We start from the raw sequence: 18,527 nt of genomic DNA, 5'->3' as shown, positions 1-18,527 counted from the left end.
TGAATTGGTGTGCATTAACTATAAGGAGAGCTTGGACAATCTTGGATTTATTTTTGCTTAACCGTGTAGGCTGAGGGGCGACTGATAGATATGTATAGAATTATGAGAGACATAGATAGGGTGGAAATTCTAAGTCTTTTATCTCAGGTAGAAATATTAGGAGGTATAGGTTTAAAGTGAGAGAGGGTAAGTTTAAAAGAGATATGTGAAGTAAAGTTTTACACAGAGAGGGGCAGGTGTCTGAGACGTGCTGTCAGGGGAAGTGGTAGCAGCAGATACAATAGCAACATTTAAGAGTCACTGGGACACCTGAACAGGCAGGAAATACAAGGATGTGGACCATGTGCAGGCAGATGGGATTAGGTTAGAATGGAATCATGGTCAGTGCGGACATGGTGGACTGAAGGGCCTGATCCTGTGTTGTAATGCACTACGTTCTATGCAATTTTATCATTCCATCTGCCTTTCAAATCTCATTATGACCATATAATAATAAAGTTACCTATTTTGTTAATTGTTCTGCAACTTCAGCCTATTGTAGAAGTAGAGTTGGGAGGTCATGTTGCGGCTGTACAGGACATTGGTTAGGCCACTGCTGGAATATTGCATGCAATTCTGGTCTCCTTCCTATCAGAAAGATGTTGTGAAACTTGAAAGGGTTCAGAAAAGATTAACAAGGATGTTGCCAGGATCTGAGCGACAAGGAGAGGCTGAACAGGCTGGGGCTGTTTTCCCTGGAGCGCCGGAGGCTGAGGGGTGACCTTATAGAGGTTTACAAAATTATGAGAGGCATGGATAGGATAAATAGGCAAAGTCTTTTCCTTGGGGTCGGGGAGTCCAGAACTAGAGGGCATGGGTTTAGGGTGACAGGGGAAAGATATAAAAGAGACCTAAGGGGCAACTTTTTCACACAGAGGGTGGGACATGTATGGAATGAGCTGCCAGAGGATGTGGTGGAGGCTGGTACAATTGCAACATTTAAGAAGCATTTGGATGGGTATATGAATAGGAAGGGTTTGGAGGGATATGCGCCGGGTGTTGGCAGGTGGGACTAGATTGGGTTGGGATATCTGGTCGGCATGGACACGTTGGACCGAAGGGTCTGTTTCCATGCTGTATATCTCTATGACTCTATAAGTGTGGTAAAACTGAGTCTGTCATTCTCTAAAGGGTGAGGTTATATTTATAGGTGTGACATTATACAGAAGTGCTCAAGTGAGGACTGAGTATTTCTATACAACAATTGAATGCTATCCTGAGCTGCTTTTATTCATTCCCACATGGCTAAACACAAATTAGTATTGGCAGAGATTGAACAGAGCCATGGCAACTCCTTCATCTTACAGTGGAACTAACATCACAAGGTAGGGAAAAATTGCCTTAAGATGATTTAGAAGTTACAATGTGCAAACTCAAGCAAAACCTTTACATGTAACTTGATAGCTCAGTTTTAAAATTAATTGTTTATTCTTTTTAACTTCCAATAAATGGAAAGATAACCAAAGTTACCAAACTGCTCACACATTCATTAGAATTTATTGTTATTCAGGCAGCCTTTGCATTCTTTTGAACTGAGTTTTAACAGGTTATTGGAACACTGTCATTTTGACAATCTGGCAGAAATTAGAATGAAGGAATAAAGTCAGACCATTGGTCTTACATCTAATTAGTCTGCCTATACACAGTAATCTGTCAGAAAATATGCACATAGGACCCTGTCATGACATGCTTAAGTTTTGGTACGCTGTCTTGAGTATTCTAATACAACTAATATAAAGATGCTACTACTGACTAAGTGAATATCAGTAAAGGAGAATCAACTACTTGGATATGTTCTACGATGCAAGTGAGGATAAGTTAATTACTATTCATTTTAATTAAGTCCCACATTATTTTATAAATTTTATATGCTATTATTGCATTCTGAAAGTTACAGTGTGTACTTCTACACATAAGCCAAGTAATCAATGTGTTTTATTCCAGCTTATAAATAAATAACATGCCATTTTCAGCTAGCTGGCATTCAGCCAATGTGGTCTGTTACTTCCATGGGGAAAAGAACATTTGATACCATTTTACAGAAAGCTCATTTTCAGCAATTCAACACAGATCTTTAGAAGTCTGTCATTCTTGCATTGCCTTTAATAGCATTGTGGCTTCGAAAAGGTTGAGTTGTCATGCAAACAAGTTTGGAGTACAAAACCAAGGGGAGGAGTTATAACTTAGCAAAAAACAGTTGCTTCATTGTGCCCTTTGAGACTTCACAAGACTAATAGAGTATTGGCACTTTGGGAGTTTCCTGAAATAGGATCTTGTAAATGAGAATCATCTCAAAATAAAACCCAGACTTACCCAGAATATTGGAAAGTAAATCAGTGTGCTCTATCGTGCCAAAAGGTATCTGATGCTGAAACAGCATCACAAAGAAAAGAAAAATCACATTGACTAAAGTTCAATCATCAATACTTAGAAATGCAACAGAATGGTTACAACACAGTAAGAAGCATTTCAGCCTATCATGTCCATTATGGCACTTTGCAAGAGCACCTCAGATAATCCCACTCACTGTATCCTCATTCATCATCCTTCTTGTTCCTCTGCAGGTGCTTATCTAACCATCTTTTGAAAGTTGAATCAGTTGAATCTGCTTCCACTTCATTCTCAAACAGTACATTCCAGGTCCTATCATCACACATTAAAATTTCTCCCTAGATTATACTTGTAGCTTTTGGAAAGCACTTAAAATAAACCTTTCACACCCTTCCACCAGTGAGAACAGTTTCCCCTTTAACCTGTTGATCATGAAGTTGAATACTACTATCAAATCTCCTCTCAATCTTCTCTGAGGAGGACAATTCCAGTTTATCAAACCTATCCATGTGACAGAAGACCACACATATGCCTGTGTTCTTTCATTCCATTAGTCAGCCTGATTAATTCTCAGTGTTTATAAAAACAAGACAGATGCAGTTTTATTCAAAGCAATTGAACAATTTCATTTTGGGCATGGCAGCAATCACATGACAGAGGAGTGTACATCCCCTCCAAGACATTCTTGGTACCAGCACTCACTGACAATGTGAGTGACACACTCAGCTCCCCATAGTAGAACAGAACAGAACAGAACAGAATAGAATCTCTAAAGTGTAGAAACAGGCCCTTCAGCCCAACAAGTCCACACTGACCCTCTGAAGAGTAACCCACCCAGACCCATTCCCCTAACCCTATATTTACCTCTTAATAATGCATCTAACCTCTACATCCCTGAACACTATGTGTAATTTAGCATGGTCAATTCATCTAACCTGCACATCTTTGGATTGTGGGAGGAAACCGGAGCACTCAGAGGAAACTGACATAGACACGGGGGAAATGTGCAAACTCCACACAGACGGTAGCCCGAGGTTGGAATCAAACTCAGGTCCCTGGTGCTGTGAGGCAGCAGTGCTATCCACTGAACCAACCCCCTTTTTTTAAAGAGTAACCTACTCAGACCCATTCCCCTACCATATATTTACCCCTGACTAATGCACCTAACATAGACATCCCTGAACACTATGGACACGGGGAGAATGTGCAAACTCCACAAAGACAGTCGCCCAAAGTTGGAATTGAATCTAAGTCCCTGGCACTGTGAGCAGCAGTGCTAACCATTGATGCACTATGCCGCCTATGGTACAGTAAAGGAAGTAGGTTTATTGATAACTTGACAAGAGAGGATGGCAGGGATAGGTGTGCACCCCAGGTCAGAAAATGATCACACAAATGTATCATTGTCATGGAAGTCAGGTTGGTCCTGGAAGGTGTAGCATGTCTCAGCATGGTCCTTCACTTCTATAACATGTTCGTATAGATTCATGGGCTCCTCCCCATCCTCAGGGAAATTCTCCTCATCTAAGAAAGGCTGATTCTCTTGCAGTATCTGTTCTTGTTGCCAGGGTTTTCAGTTCCCTCTGTATCTCAGAGACCATCAGACTGTTCGGGGCAATGAAGAAATTTAAGAAGCCTAATAGTGTGCTCTGTAGTGGCTGTGATGGAGGTCTGAGCTCAATTGCAGCATTCCCCTGCATCACGCCAGAGTTACCTCATGAACATCATCAGCCATGTTTATAGAGGATAGTCTTTGTCACTAAGGATCCATTGATCGACCTGGGTTTGGAATTCAAAATCTCTGAGGCTGATTTGTGCAAAATGTGTGTGTTGTGACAGCTTCCTGAGAAATGAGTACAAGCCTGCATTATTATTGATCGGACACCAATTACATATTCAATACAGTAACTCACTTCCCAAGTTACAAATGCAACTGGCTGTTCCCAGGGAGTGGTGAACAGAGGTAACAAGCAGCTAAAAAAAAATTATGCTTGGAAATGAATGGACTAATCCTCCATTCTGAAGTATACAATACAAGGTAGGTCAATATTCATCAGGATTTGCTTCTTTGGAAGTGGATAAAATCATTGGCAAGATGAAAGAGATGTTGGTCACTTTCGTCATTAGCAAATGACTAATGACATTATAGACTTTTATAAAATAAGTAAGCTAACACTAGAAACTAAAACAACATGCCATTTATCAGTCACCCTAAATACAAGCTCTAATTGCATTGCAGAGAGCCATGTCCAAACATGTAAAGTCTCTTGAAATACCAGAAGTTTTCAAACAGAGAGTGAAATCATAAGAATTGTAGCTTGAGAGAAACAGTAGACAGGAGGAAGAACTTTAAAGGGACTCATCAAAATTTACTTATTTGGAACATACCATACCATCATTTTGAGCTGTAGAACCACGTAATAAGACCTGGCTAAGAACAGTCAATGTTCAAAACTCCAAATAGGCGGCTCTGAAATCTATTCTCATCGACTAGTTTTGACTAAGACGAGACATAGAGAGATTCCATCATGAACTATCCGGAAGGAAACATCTCTCGAGGCGGTGAAAGTGAGGGAGAGAGAGAGAAAAACTAAGAAGAAAAGATAGATTTTAAAACAGCATGTGATCTTCTGTAAAGTAACAGGGCAGCTAAAAGTAAAAGCTAAACATCACGTCAGCAGAACAAGAAGCCAAGAATCTTTTCCCTTTTTCTTCTCCCAAAATCTATTGTTCTGAGGAACTTATCTATGGAAAAGGAAAGGCTAACTAGCCAACTACACAAGCTGCAAGTGCCAAAGTGCTGTATGGACATTCTTCCTGTTTTTGTCTCACTGGTACTTATAATTTTGATAGTTGTAATTTCTTGTTAAAAATGTTACCACTTTATAATATGAGATTTGAATATGCAGAAGGCTCAAAGATCATGAAAGTGAGCTTCTTTATTCCACTGGAATTAGGTCATTACAAACATGAAGGGAAATTGAGATTAAACAAGGAAGCATTTACAGTATCTACATGGAATGAAGCCTATGGTTTATGTTGAATTGAAGTATCCTTTCTCTGTTTACCCTTTCTTCCCTGAACGCTCCTTCCCTGAAAGGCACCTTCTTTTCCAGAGAGGGTCTATTTGACTGGTCCAGCAGCCCTACCTCACCATCACCACCTACTTCAGGAGATTCCAGCACACCTGCTTAAGCTCCTCTGCCCAACATGCTCCGTCATCATTGCCACCTGCTGCTGAAGTTTACATTACATTTTTATTGCTCAGAAGCTTTCATTAATACCATATAATAAAATAACATTTAATATATTTCATCAAAACATTCACTGCAAGTCCTCGTTGACTTAAATCACCACAAATTAAAAGAGACAACATGAGGTATGTTCATCCAGAATTCGCTGATCTGGTGGTTACGGCATCTCCTTTATACATCTATGAATATGCCTTTGAATAGGCAGTAGTTGCACCAAATCCTTATATTTGGGCAATTTGAAAAATAATATGACATGTCTTGGTAAGTATTTTCCAGGACATCCTTAAATGCCACTGGTATCACCTGAAGGAGGTCTGCAGGTAGTGGCTTCTTATCTTCTTCATGTGTTGATGGGCTAATGCTTGTCTTCATCAATATCTTCCCCTAATGTCTGCAGGAGGATCAACCTCCACCTCTATCATGGCTTTAGGCCAACCTTGAGGTCTCTGCTATTGAGCAGCAAGGGCATTCTTTCTTCACACTCACTGCTTCTGCTCCCAGCGTTGCTGAAAATTAAGTGTTTGAGATAGATGGTAATGACAGCCCTTTGCAGCAGGAGAGATACACATGTTAAGAATGTCGCTCAACCATGGTTCTCACCCAGTGAACTAGTTATTCAGGTATCTCTTTAGTCATCCAATTATGCACGAGATGAAGTCCAGTCACCCAAAATGACACTCTTTCTCCTTTAATCCATATTGTATCAAGAGAAGAGGCCCTTGAGAAGGGATATTAAATTTATGATGCGTGTTACATTTCAAACAAAATCCTTTTACCCTCCTCCAGGACTTGCCACTCAAGCCAGATGTTATTTTGGTGAGGCATTAACACAAAGAAATGGAGCAACTTTTTGAAGTGTGCACTCATGTGATGTCAACAATGCCAACTTGATCTCAATGCCCCATCTAATGATGTCTCCTAAACAAAGTTTAGATGCTTCAGTGGAAGCAACAAGTATCGTTATTGGTGACCTATTGAATTTCACAACTGTAACTCTAGTAGCATGTATGGTCAAATCAGGTATAAAGAAAGATTACTGTATGACAAAGTTTACATTTTGGAAGACTTTTCTTCAAGTACTTGGTTCATAACCAGACATTTCAAAAGTATTCAATAGCATTTTGTTTTGATTTGTTTCTTGATATGAATAGCTAAATATTGCAAATTACAATGTTTAGCTGTATATAATTAAAATATGGTGATTCAAGGATAATCAGATAAAAGAGATCTGTAGTCACATTAATAAAAAGAGTTATTGTAAAACAAACATTATAGAAATATCACTGTGAAATATTGCATTACAGTCTGATAATTTAGCTGAGTGACATTCCAAATCAGGAAAAAAATTATGATGTTTTGAAATGTTACAAGTTAGGTCATTTCTGCACATTAACAACAGTCAAAATTGTGAGATTGCTAAAAGATTTCATTTGGGAAGCATTGGTTTGTGAAGGTGAAAACTTATCACCATGAGTTTAGTCTTCTGTAATTCTGCAAATGTTATACTAATAGTGTCTCAACCAATTATTCTTTTCTCTTCTATGTTTATTGGCAGTTGAATATTTATTGGTAGTTGAAGCAACTCGTTTCTTGCCCTACATCCAACAATTGGGTTATTTTCAAAAAGAAAACTTTTTTCACATGGACAGGCCATTTGTCTGGCTTGCAATTCTCTGCTCTTAGGGTTTTTAATCAGGGAGGCATGGGACAGATTGCTAGCAGCATACAAATGTGCATAATAGGAGCAGAAATAGACTATTTGACCTTTATTGTGCCACTCAATGACTGATCTATTTGCATTTTGAATTCCCATTCCCATCAACTAACAACTACTGTAATTACGTGGTGGACAAGAATCTATCTACATCTGCCTTAAAAATATTCAATGGCCACTTCCACCCACTTCTGAGACAGAGCGTCCTGAAGTCACACAACTCTCAGAACAGAAAACATTCTCATGAGTCCTAAAAGGGTGACCTCTATTTTTAAAGGTGCCCCTGGTAAGGACTGATCAAAAAAGCTAATGTTCCTTCTACCTTATTAATGCTATTCAGGATCTTACAGTCGAAATCAGTCTAGTCACCTCTCATTCTTCTAAACTCCAGTAGAAACAGCCCAGCCTGTCCAACCTATCCTGATAAGACAATCTATTAATTCCAGGTATCAATCTGGTAAACCTTCTGTGAGCTGCGTCCAATTATATCCTTCCTTAAAAACGGACATCAAAGCTGCACAGAGACTTTAGTACTGGTCTCCCCAAACCATACATAACTGAAGTTTTACATCTTTATTTTTATGTTCAATTCTTCTCTTAAGAAAGGAAAATATTTCAATAACTTCTTGGTTATGTACTGTATCTGCATTCTAACATCTTGTAACTCATGGAGCAGAACACATAAATCCTCTGCAGCTTGGAATTCCTAATTATTCCCCACTTAAATACAACTCTGTTTTTTCATTCTTTCTTTCAAAGTAAACAACTTCATATTTTCCCATGTTTTACTCTGGAAAAGCGCAGCAGGTCAGGCAGCATCCAAGGAGCAGGAGATTCTCCTGTTCCTTGGATGCTGCCAGACCTGCTGCGCTTTTCCAGCAACATGTTTTCAGCTCTGATCTCCAGCATCTGCAGTCCTCACTTTCTTCTCCATGTTTTACTCTCCCTTGTTAGATTTTTAACCATTCACTCAACCTATTCATAACCACCTGTAACTTTCTTATCTTTCTCACAAGGTACTTTCCTGGCTATCTTAGTGCCATCAGCCATGATGGAGTGATGGAGAAGACTCAATGGGTCAAATGGGAAAGTGAGGATTGCAGATGCTGGAGATCAGAGCTGAAAATGGATTCCTGAGGAAGGGCTTATGCCCGAAACGTCGATTCTCCTGTTCCTTGGATGCTGCCTGACCTGCTGCGCTTTTCCAGCAACATATTTTCAGCTCAATGGGTCAAATGGCCTAATTTGGCTCCTCTGTCTTATATCGAGAGTGTGACACTGGAAAAGCACAGTGTGTCAGGCAGCATCTGATGAGCAGCAGAATCGATGTTTTGGGCATAAGCCTGTCTTATGGTCTAAAGGATGCCTGGTTTGTATCCTTTGGGCCTTCCATGTGTTCAGTGTTAAATCTTGTGGACTTGTTACTTTTAATTAGTAACTTATTCTGGAATAATTTTGCTGTTTATATTCTAGCCCATAACTTCAAACTGTTAGAATTTAATCATATGTGCTCAGATCCATCACCCATATTTGCAGAATTGATATTTGACATGTCAAAAGGACTTTAAAAGCAAATTTTAATGTTACCTTCTGCGACAGTAAGATTCATTCTTTTATTCAATTCCAGAATATTCATGGTCTAAGAAATGAAAATACATTTTGTTGTTATCAAAAGTTTACTTGGTGCCTCCTGAAATAACATTGTACAATCCAATATATCATGAAATTAACAGCCAATCTTGTACTTACCAGCCCATGAATTGAACATCCCAGATCATCATTTGGAACCAGTGTGGAAAGTGGACAGACAGATAAAGCAGATACCTCAGTGGGAAGAGTAGGTTTATAAGAAGGATTCTTCAGCAGATGATTTAGACTGCCATGAGATCCATTATTTGACGAAGGTGTAATCTGCAACAAGTCTAGCAAAGGAAAAAAAAATGGCAATTGTGTTACAAAAACATATTTGTGTCTTTTTTTTGTACCTCCCTTCTTATAGTATTTCTTTCCTTTTTTTTGAGCTTAGTGTCCTAGGCCCAACTATCTTCAGCTGCGTCATCAATCACGTTCCCTCTGTCAGAAGTGAGTATGTTCGCCTATGATTACACACTGTTTAGCATCACTCATCAGATATTGAAGCAGTCTATGTCCATATCCAGGTTTATACTGATAAGTGGCAAGTACTATTCACACTGCACATGTGCCAATCAATTACCATCTCCAATAAGAGAGAATCTAACCCTTGCCCTTTGATGTTCAATGGGATTACCATCACAGAATCACTGATGATGAACATCCTCGTGAAAATGTTGACAGAAACTGAACTGACTAGTTATATAAATACTGTAGAAATAAGATTATGTCAGAAGCTAGGTATTCTGTGCCGTGTAGCTCACTCCTGTCTCACCAATACATATCCACCATCCACAAGGCACAAGTCAAAATTGTGATGAAAGACACTCCAATTGCCTGGATGAGTGCAGCTCCAACAATACATGGTACCATGCAGGATGAAGCAGCCTGTTTGATTGGTACCATATCTACCATGTTCAACATTCACTTTCTTCATCACTAATGCATAGTAGCAGTAATTTGTACCATCTTCAAAATACAATGCAGCTATTCACTAAAGCTCCTATTGCAGAAACTTGCAAACTTTCAAAGTTTTTATCATCTGAAAGGAAAAGGGCAAACAAAGAGAGGTAGGGTGTAGAGGTACTATCACTGGGTTAGTAATTCATACTCTCAGTCTAAGGATCTGGGGACATGGATTTAAATCCCATTATGGAAGATGGTGAAACTTGAATTCAATATAAATCTAGAATAGGAAAATATAGTCTAATGATTACCACATCACCATAGTCATTGTTGTAATACATTATGGTCCATCAATATCCTTTAGAGAAGGAAGTCTGCCATCATTACCTGGTCTAATGCAAGTCCAGACCCTTAGCAATGTGGGTGCCTCTTTTATTGCTTTCCGGGTAATAAATGCTGGTGTAGCCAGCAATGCCCATGTACAATGAACAAATACAAAAAAAAAGAAGCATGGGCACTTCCTTCACTGTTCCTGGGTCAAATATCATGGAGCTCCTTTCATGAAAGTATCCTGGGTGTCATGAGATATTGTGTAATGAGTTATTATGTTACAGGCTATCTTCATTAACTCTCCCATCAGCTCACTTTATTCATTAATACTGGGTTCCCGTTCATTCATTCATAACCCTTTACTAATCTGTTATTTACTATGAGCGGCATGGGGGCTCAGCAGTTAGCACTGCAGCCTCACAGCACCAGGGTCCCAGGTTCGATTCCAGTCTCAGATGGAATCTGCAGGATGACAAGGATTTTGAAGGTTGTGGTTATGGCCCACTGAAGATTTTGTGGCCGGACTTAAACCTGAGCTCACTAAAATATTAAAGCTCACCAAACCAGACTGGGACCAGAGGAAGACTAATTACTATGAATTGGTGGACTAAGCCCACCAGCTCAACCGAGATATGGGTGCAGAACTGCGAGCCCTTCAAGCAGAACAAATGAAACCCAGAAATACCCAAGACAAATGCCCAGGGAAGTGTCACTTCTGTGGGAAGGAAGGCCACTGGGCCAGGGGTGCTGGTAAAAAGGAAAAAGGGCAAGTTGCCTAATAAACACTGAGGAAGAGGAGACCCTGGAAGCTGTGAGTAAGACCAATCTCCTAGAACAGTTTAAAAAGCTAACCATCCAGCAGCAGCAAGAGCTGCTAAAGTTGACAAAAAACTGAAAGAACTCATCCCATGCCCCTCTATACTCCTACTGGCTTCATGCCAGCAGAGGTGAAACAGACTGTATGTGAAAATGAAGGGAGGTGACCTGGACATTGAATATATTTTGGACACAGGAGCAGAATTGACATGCCTATCCCAGAGGTATGAGATTAAACTCCCACTAGATGGGACAGTGAGGACAGCTTATGGATCAAGAGCTGACAGGAGTGAAATCAAACAGACCAAACCAATACACCTTGAATTCGGCCCCCACAAGTTAGTAACCTTTATATGGGTAGCACTGTAGCCCAGCCACTCTTCAGAATGGATATCCTCACCCAGCCGAATTCCTCTTTACAGTTCAATGATGGACAGGTAATGTGGTCCATCAGAACCCAACAAAGCAAAAAATTAAAAGACCACCCCAACAGGGCTAAAAGCAAGGACGACTGCAGGTTACTGAAAATGGAACCCATGACATTTACAAGAACATTTTCACTTGTACCAAACAGGAAAAAGAAACTTGATGAAAACCCACAGTACCTCTAACAGCCCAATGTGGCCCTTGCAAAAGGCAAGTGGGGAATGGATATTAACTACAGATGACAGGAAAACTGGATGGACTGTCAAGACATTCAGCACTGTCATGACATTGGGAAACCTACCTCCGGAGCATCTGCACAGCCAACAGAATTACGGGCTCTGACTGGAGCCTGCAGAGCAACAGAGGATTAGTCTGCCAAATTTTACTCAGACACCTGCTATGTTGCAGACTGTCATCTTATTGTCTTACTGTCAGGTGCTAACCGATGCTGTAAGTTCAGCATCCTCATAGGTATCGGCTGCGTGGAAAGGCTTGCCGGAGGGAGGAGATCACACTGTACCAGGAGAGTGGGTTACTGTGAAAAAGACTCACAAGGAGCCCTTAGGTGTGAAGTGGGAAGGACCATACCAGCACTGTATTACTAAACATAGCGAGCTGGTGAGTGAGTTAATAAAGATAGCCTTGAACACAGTATCTCATTACACAATATCTCACAGTGTACTTACCCACGCAGAGACTGCGGAAAAATTGAGGTCTGCAGATGCTAGATAGCAAAATTGAAAAGTGTGTTGCTGGAAAAGCACAGCAGGTCAGGCAGCCAGTCTACCAGTACGTACAGCAAATCTAAAGCCTCCAGAAATAGTTCTCTCTTCGGATCCTCTGCTCTACACTCGCAGCCATGCGCCGCCACCTATTCTCTCCTCCTGCTCCTCGGAGGCTGCCTGACCGGCTGTGCTTTTCCAACACCACACTTTTCGACTCTAAAGGATTGCAGTAATTTAAGAAGGCAGCTCAGCACCATCTTTTCAAAGGTGATTAGGGATGGTCAACAAGTGCTGACCTAGCCATATCCCACAAGATTTTAAAAATCTTTTTATGACGCGGTTTAAGAAAGCGATCTTTACTTTCAATTAATAGTAACTTTGAGTGGGGACCAGTCAAAACTTTAACATTGGGCACAGAGCAAATTATCAGCATGAATTAAATTTACAAATGAATTAAGGTGAGTCTGTATATCTAGTTTAAGTTATGGATTTACACTCTTACGACACATTAGCAAACTGTTAATTTACATATTTTACCAATTGAAGGAGTAATCGCTGATCCATCTTTCTTCTAACTATACGAATATATCCTACTGTCCAATAGCATCATCAGATCCTTCCTTCATAACACTGCTGTTGCAAAAGTAAAAGGCCATTGTCATCAATGCTTTGAGAGACACTGTGACCTAAATCTGAATCTTAAGTTCTGTCACCAGTGGAGGTTTGGTTGATGCTGTTTCAGTTGGACAGCAGGACTTGAGTTTGCATTTGGCTGGTGGCATCAAATGAATGGGTTACCGCTACAGCTATCATCTTTACTAAGGATGGCAACCTGGCCCCCAAAAGCTTCTAGCCCAGTCACAGAGTTTACAGCTCAGCAGCCTCAATAATGCCATTAATGGCCACTACTCAGCTTGAGGATGATTGCTGTCCCCCTTAAAGTCAGGTTATCATTATCTGGGTTGGAAGATTCTGCCAAGGAAGCCCCAACCTGCCTGGGTATATCCGTCAGTCTCTTCACTCAGCAGATAGTAAAATTCCAGCCAAAGTAAGAAAAGGTCTTTAATTGGTTATTTGCGTGTTTCAGTTTGTTCCATCCAGATGGGCCTTCTTTCAGCGCTTCCACTACTGATAAAATGACACAACTGATGAAATATCCCACTCTTCCCCTTCCTGTTCGATTTCACCAGCCTTCTGGTTTTGCAGCTTTAGCTCAAAAAGCTAGTAGAACTCAGGCCTTTACTTCAGTGCCAGATCTGAGAATAGTCCTGTTCCAGTTTCACAATGCAATCTTAGCAGGTCAAGGTCTTGGCAACGCAACCCAATGAGTAACTTGGAAGTACAATAAGCACTCATGCAAGGAAATGAAGCCATAGTCACACATTACCATATTGAGACAGACTTGTTCACTATTTCACCAACATTGAAATAATTGTTTAGTTTGATGATTCTCTGTCAAGTTAATATATAATCCTATCACAAACATTATTGCCATTTGGTCAGGAACTTGTTTACATTAGGTTTGGTTACTTTGTACACAATTCAACTCCATGGCATGTGATGAGAAATTGCAAAATATTTTTGATAATAATTCTGTAATAAGTTCAAATATACTATAAGAAAAGCATTTCAAATTTCCCAATCTGAAGTCACACTGTTGAAGTAGCATATGGTGGGCTTGGGTTCAAATTACAAATTCAAAAAAAAAACAAAGTTTGATTGCCCTGAACTGCAGGAATTGCAGTGAGTTTTCTTTTTCTCACTCCTCGGGTCCTATTATTTTGCAACCGCAAGTACACAAATTGCGGCTCCAGGACAAATTTACAAGGTCACCGAGACATCTAGGACTTCCTGGTTTTCTTGGTCCACCTCCTTAGCCAATGAAACGTAAGGTTAATGTCAAAGGCAGACAATTATTGAACAAGGAAATGGGTAAATTAAAATCAAGAAGAGAGGTAAGAAGAATAGAATTAAGAGAGACAGAGAAGAAAAAGTGATACATGAAAAGCAATGCTTTTTCATTTAACATTTAAATATAGGAGAGGCAGTGGGCAGTGATAAGATCACTCGACTAGTAACCTAGAATCCTAGGATAATGTTCTGACAGGACAAGGGTTTGAATGCCACATTGACAAATGATGAAATTTCAATTCAATAAAAATCAGAATGAAAAAGCTAACCTAATGGCCACCTGGTAACTGTTGCCAATTGTCATAAAACCCCATCTGGTACACTAAGGCCCTTGAGGAAGGGAAAACTGCTATCATTATCTGGTCTGGTCTACATGTGACTCCAGACCCACAGCAATGTGGTTGATTCTTAACTCTTTTCTCAGCAACTACAGATTGGTAATGGATCCTGGCCTAGCCAGTGAAGTCCACAGTCCATGAGCAAACAACAGTAAAATTCATTTACAACCTAGAGGACTGAGAGTTTGCATTGTCAGTTCTTCCCTTTCAGCATATCTGAGGTTTGGTTTCATGTCAGGCCTAAAAGCTATGCTGTATGACCAGAGTCACAGGGCAGTGGGGAGATGTGAGACAGGTTCCAAAAGCCAGTGGGAGGAGGGTATACTCAAGGGAGCAGATCTTGGAGGTACTGCTCAGGAAAGAGTGCCCATGAGATGACCTCCAATCTTTCACCTGAGGGTCAAAGTTCATGCAGGTTAACCATCTGGGCTTCTGCACTGCCCTTGACATTCTCTTACCAGTCTACAAATTGCAGTGAGGTGGTGATTAGTTGAGCACCAGTAAAATTGCTGCCAGGACAGGGCCTGATGGGTGGTCAGCAGGAATGACAGTAATTTTACACCCTATCTTGAACCCCTCTCCACCCCAGCCACCAGTAATCTGCATATCCACTGTAGAGACCTATAAAACGTTACTCATGTTTTGCCCAAAAATTCATTTTGTACTATTCAATAAAGGATCTGCCAGTATCTGCCATTATTTCTGTTGAACAGGGTTATGTGAATCTCAACATTCATTGAGGCCATCTTGCACAACATGTTTAACAACGATATTGTTTTCCTCAGATGGAAAATTAACATTTGCAAGAACAGGCTTTGCTTTAACAAATACTCCATTTAAACATCAGGGAGTATAAATTAGGGGCGGTTATAGCCAAGACGCATTACTGAATGGTGAATCCAGAAATCAGCTAATGTTCTGGGGCCAAATTCTGCCGTGGCAGATGGTAGAATCTGTACTCAACAAATATCTGGAATTAGGAGTCGAATGATGACATGAAACCATTGTTGATTGTCGAAAAACCCACCTGGTTCACTAATGTCCTTCAGGGAAAAAAACTGCCATCCTTACCTGGTCTGGTCTAATGTGTCTCCAGACCCACCACAATGTGGTTGACATGCAACTAGCTCTGCGCAATTAGGGATGGTAATAAATACTGGCCAGTGATGGCCAGATCCTGTGAATGATTTTTTTAAAAATCTGTATTTGTATTATTGGGTTCAAATACTAATAAGCAGGCATTCTCCACTATTCCCAGCCATAACTCATTTCCTTGTCAAATGTTTTATGGGACATGAATTCTATATTGCTAGGGTAATGGAAATATACCAATGAAAAGCAATATTTTTCTGGGGCCATTAAACAGATATATTGTACCAGAACGGTAATGGTTCAAGAAGGCAACTCACTATCACTTTCTCAAGGACAATGAGGAAGGGGCAACAAGTGGCCCAGTCAGCAGCAGGCACATTCTATAAATTAATTTTTAAAAAGTGCAGTGCCCATGCTGTGCCAGATTTTAACTCGTTTAAGGATCAAACAGATTTAATCGATGAGGAATTTGTAATTAAATAACACCTTTAACAGCCTTAGAAAGTTGCAAAGTGTTTTACAGCCAAAGTTCTTTTAAAGAATTGTCATTGCTGTAATTTATGCCAAGGAGGCAACAGTCATGTTTCTGGAGTTGGTTGTGAGCTTTTGGCAGATGTGAAGCAGACTGTGTGTGTGAACCACACCCACTCAGTGCCACTGGCAAGAGCCTTAGCTAATTTCCATGGTTGGGCCTTATTACCAAGCCATTGGCAAGCTGCTCATGGACTTCAAAAAACTCACTGATCACACCATGGAATCCAGCCTGTCTGGATAAGGAAACAGAAGTAAAAGATGATCCTTGGAAATGGCTGCATGGTGACTTAAAAAAACATTCACGCTTTAGCTAACCCAACAAAATAATTTAAAAACCTTCAAATGATCTTTGAAGGCAGAGCGGTAGACACTGTTTATGTGAACTTCAACAAAGTGTTTGACAAGGTTCCGCATGGTAGACTGATTAGTAGGGTTAGATCACATGGGATAAAAAATTGGCTGTAAGGCTGGAGACAGAGGGTGGTGGTGTTGGAAGGTTGTGACCAGCGGTGTATCACAATGATCATTGCTAGGCCCCCTACTCTATAATTAGAATGTGAATTTAGGAGGCATAGTTGGTAAGTTTGCAATCGATACTTAAATTGGTGGTGTAGTAGACACTGAAAAAGATTATCTCACAATGGTGCCTTGATCACATGAGCCAATGGCTGAGGAGTGGCAGATGGAATTTAATTCATATAAATATGAGGTGTTGCATTTTGGAAAGGCAAACCAGGGCAGGGCTTATACAGTTAATGGTCAGGCCCTGGGGAGTGTTGATGAACAGAGACTTAGGGGTGCAAGTGCTTAGTTCCTTAAAAGTTGAGTTGCAGGGTGACAGGGTGGAGAAGAAGGCATTTAGCACTCTTGCCTTTATTGGTCATAACAGAGTATACGAGTTGGAATGTCATATTGCAGCTGTAAAGGACATTGGTGAAGCCATTTTTAGAATAATGCAGACAATTCTGGTTGCCTTTGTATAGGAAGTGTGTTGTTAAACTTGAAAGGGTATAGAAAAGATTTACAAGGACTTTACTGAGATGGGTGTGTGTGTGGGTGTGTTCGTGTGTGTGTGCGCGTGTGTGTGTGCTTAGCCAAGGCCTTTTTCCCAGGCTAGGGGAGTTCAAACTAGAGGGCACAGGTTTAAGGTGAGAGGGGAACATTTTAATAAGGACCGGGGATAACATTTTCACGCAGAGGGTGGTGCATGTATGCAATGAGCTGCCAGAGGAAATGATGGAGATGGGTACAATTACTTCATTTAAAAGGCATCTGGATAGGTATATGAATAAGTAGGGTTTAGTCAGATATGGGTCAAATGCTGGCAAATGGGACTAGGCCAGATTTGGATATCTGGTCAGTGTGGATCAGCAGGATCGAAGGGTCTGTTTCTGTGTTGTGTGATTCTATGACTCAAATAGATAGTAGATTCTTAAAGGCACATGCTCCTCATTTTAGTATCATCGTGGTCTAAGCTTTTGGCTCCTACTGCCTGCACCAGCCACATCAGAAGGCCAACCTAAACAGGACACAACCTAAACGAGGGTGGGGCAGATGCGGGCGGTGTTAGACGGGTTGGGGGATGGGTGGGGGTGGAGGCGGGCAGCGGGGCAGTGTTGGACTGGGTGAAGATGGGATGGACGGGGGCGGTCCTGGACGAGGTTGGGGACGGGCAGCAGGGCAGTGCTGGACGGGGGCAAATGGGGGTCGGGGTTGGACAGTATTGGGGTTGGATTGGGGCGGGGGGGTGATCGCAGGCAGGGGGCGGTTGCGGGCAGGGGGCAGTATTGAATGGGATGTGTGGGGGTGGAGGCTGACAAGGAGGCGGTATTGGATGGTGGGGCACATGGGGGGGTATTGGATGGGGTTGGAGGGGTGGGGTGGTTTTGGACAGGGTGGGGGCTGCATGGTGGAGGGGTGAGGTGTTGGATGGGAGGGTGGGGGTGGGGACAGATGGGGGTTGGTGTTGAATGGGGGGCGCACGAGGGGTGTTATTTGACAGGGTTTTGGGGGCAGGCGGGGGGGTGGTGTTGGATGGGGTTGTGGGGCGCACGGGGGCAGGCGGGGGGTAGTGTTGGACGGGGCGTTGGAGGCTCGCGCACGGTATGCTGCTGCTTAGTCTCCTGAATGGGGACTTAACAGAAAACCGTAAGCCTCAGAGAAAAGGCATTGAATCATTTAACAAATAATCAATTATACGAATGAAATAGTGCCCGCCCATCTCATTCAGATAGTCGAGGTTCCCCTGTCCAGAAATATTTATGTTTCAGACCTGAAGAGTACATAGAGTATCAAGTTTATATTTTTGATTTTACTCCTTCACTGGATGGACATAGTTGCACCAAAATCAGCATTTGTAGCCCATCCCTAATTGCTCTTGAACTGAATGGCTCGCCAGGCTATTTCAGAGGGCAGGTAAGAGTCAATCCATTACAATATTGAATCCAAATTTCATCACGTGCCATGGTGGGTTTCAAAC

At 41.3% G+C, this 18,527-nt stretch overlaps 1 protein-coding gene across 1 annotated transcript in view; it reads right to left on the bottom strand.

The window, feature by feature from the left end:
* LOC140462919 (venom phosphodiesterase 1-like) overlaps positions 1–18,527 on the bottom strand; it is a 125,683-nt gene that overhangs the window by 19,382 nt on the left and 87,774 nt on the right. The window contains exons 18-19 of the mRNA XM_072556415.1: positions 9,088–9,260; positions 8,926–8,977 (exon numbers count right to left, since the gene is read on the bottom strand). Coding sequence (XP_072412516.1) covers positions 8,926–8,977; positions 9,088–9,260 — 225 coding nt within the window. The remainder of the gene's footprint in view (positions 1–8,925; positions 8,978–9,087; positions 9,261–18,527) is intronic.

This window comes from Chiloscyllium punctatum, chromosome 3 (genome assembly GCF_047496795.1).
Source record: "Chiloscyllium punctatum isolate Juve2018m chromosome 3, sChiPun1.3, whole genome shotgun sequence".
Taxonomy (NCBI): Eukaryota; Metazoa; Chordata; class Chondrichthyes; order Orectolobiformes; family Hemiscylliidae; genus Chiloscyllium; species Chiloscyllium punctatum.
Note: the sequence above shows the minus strand (reverse complement) of the source record. Positions and strands in the feature narration are given on the sequence as shown.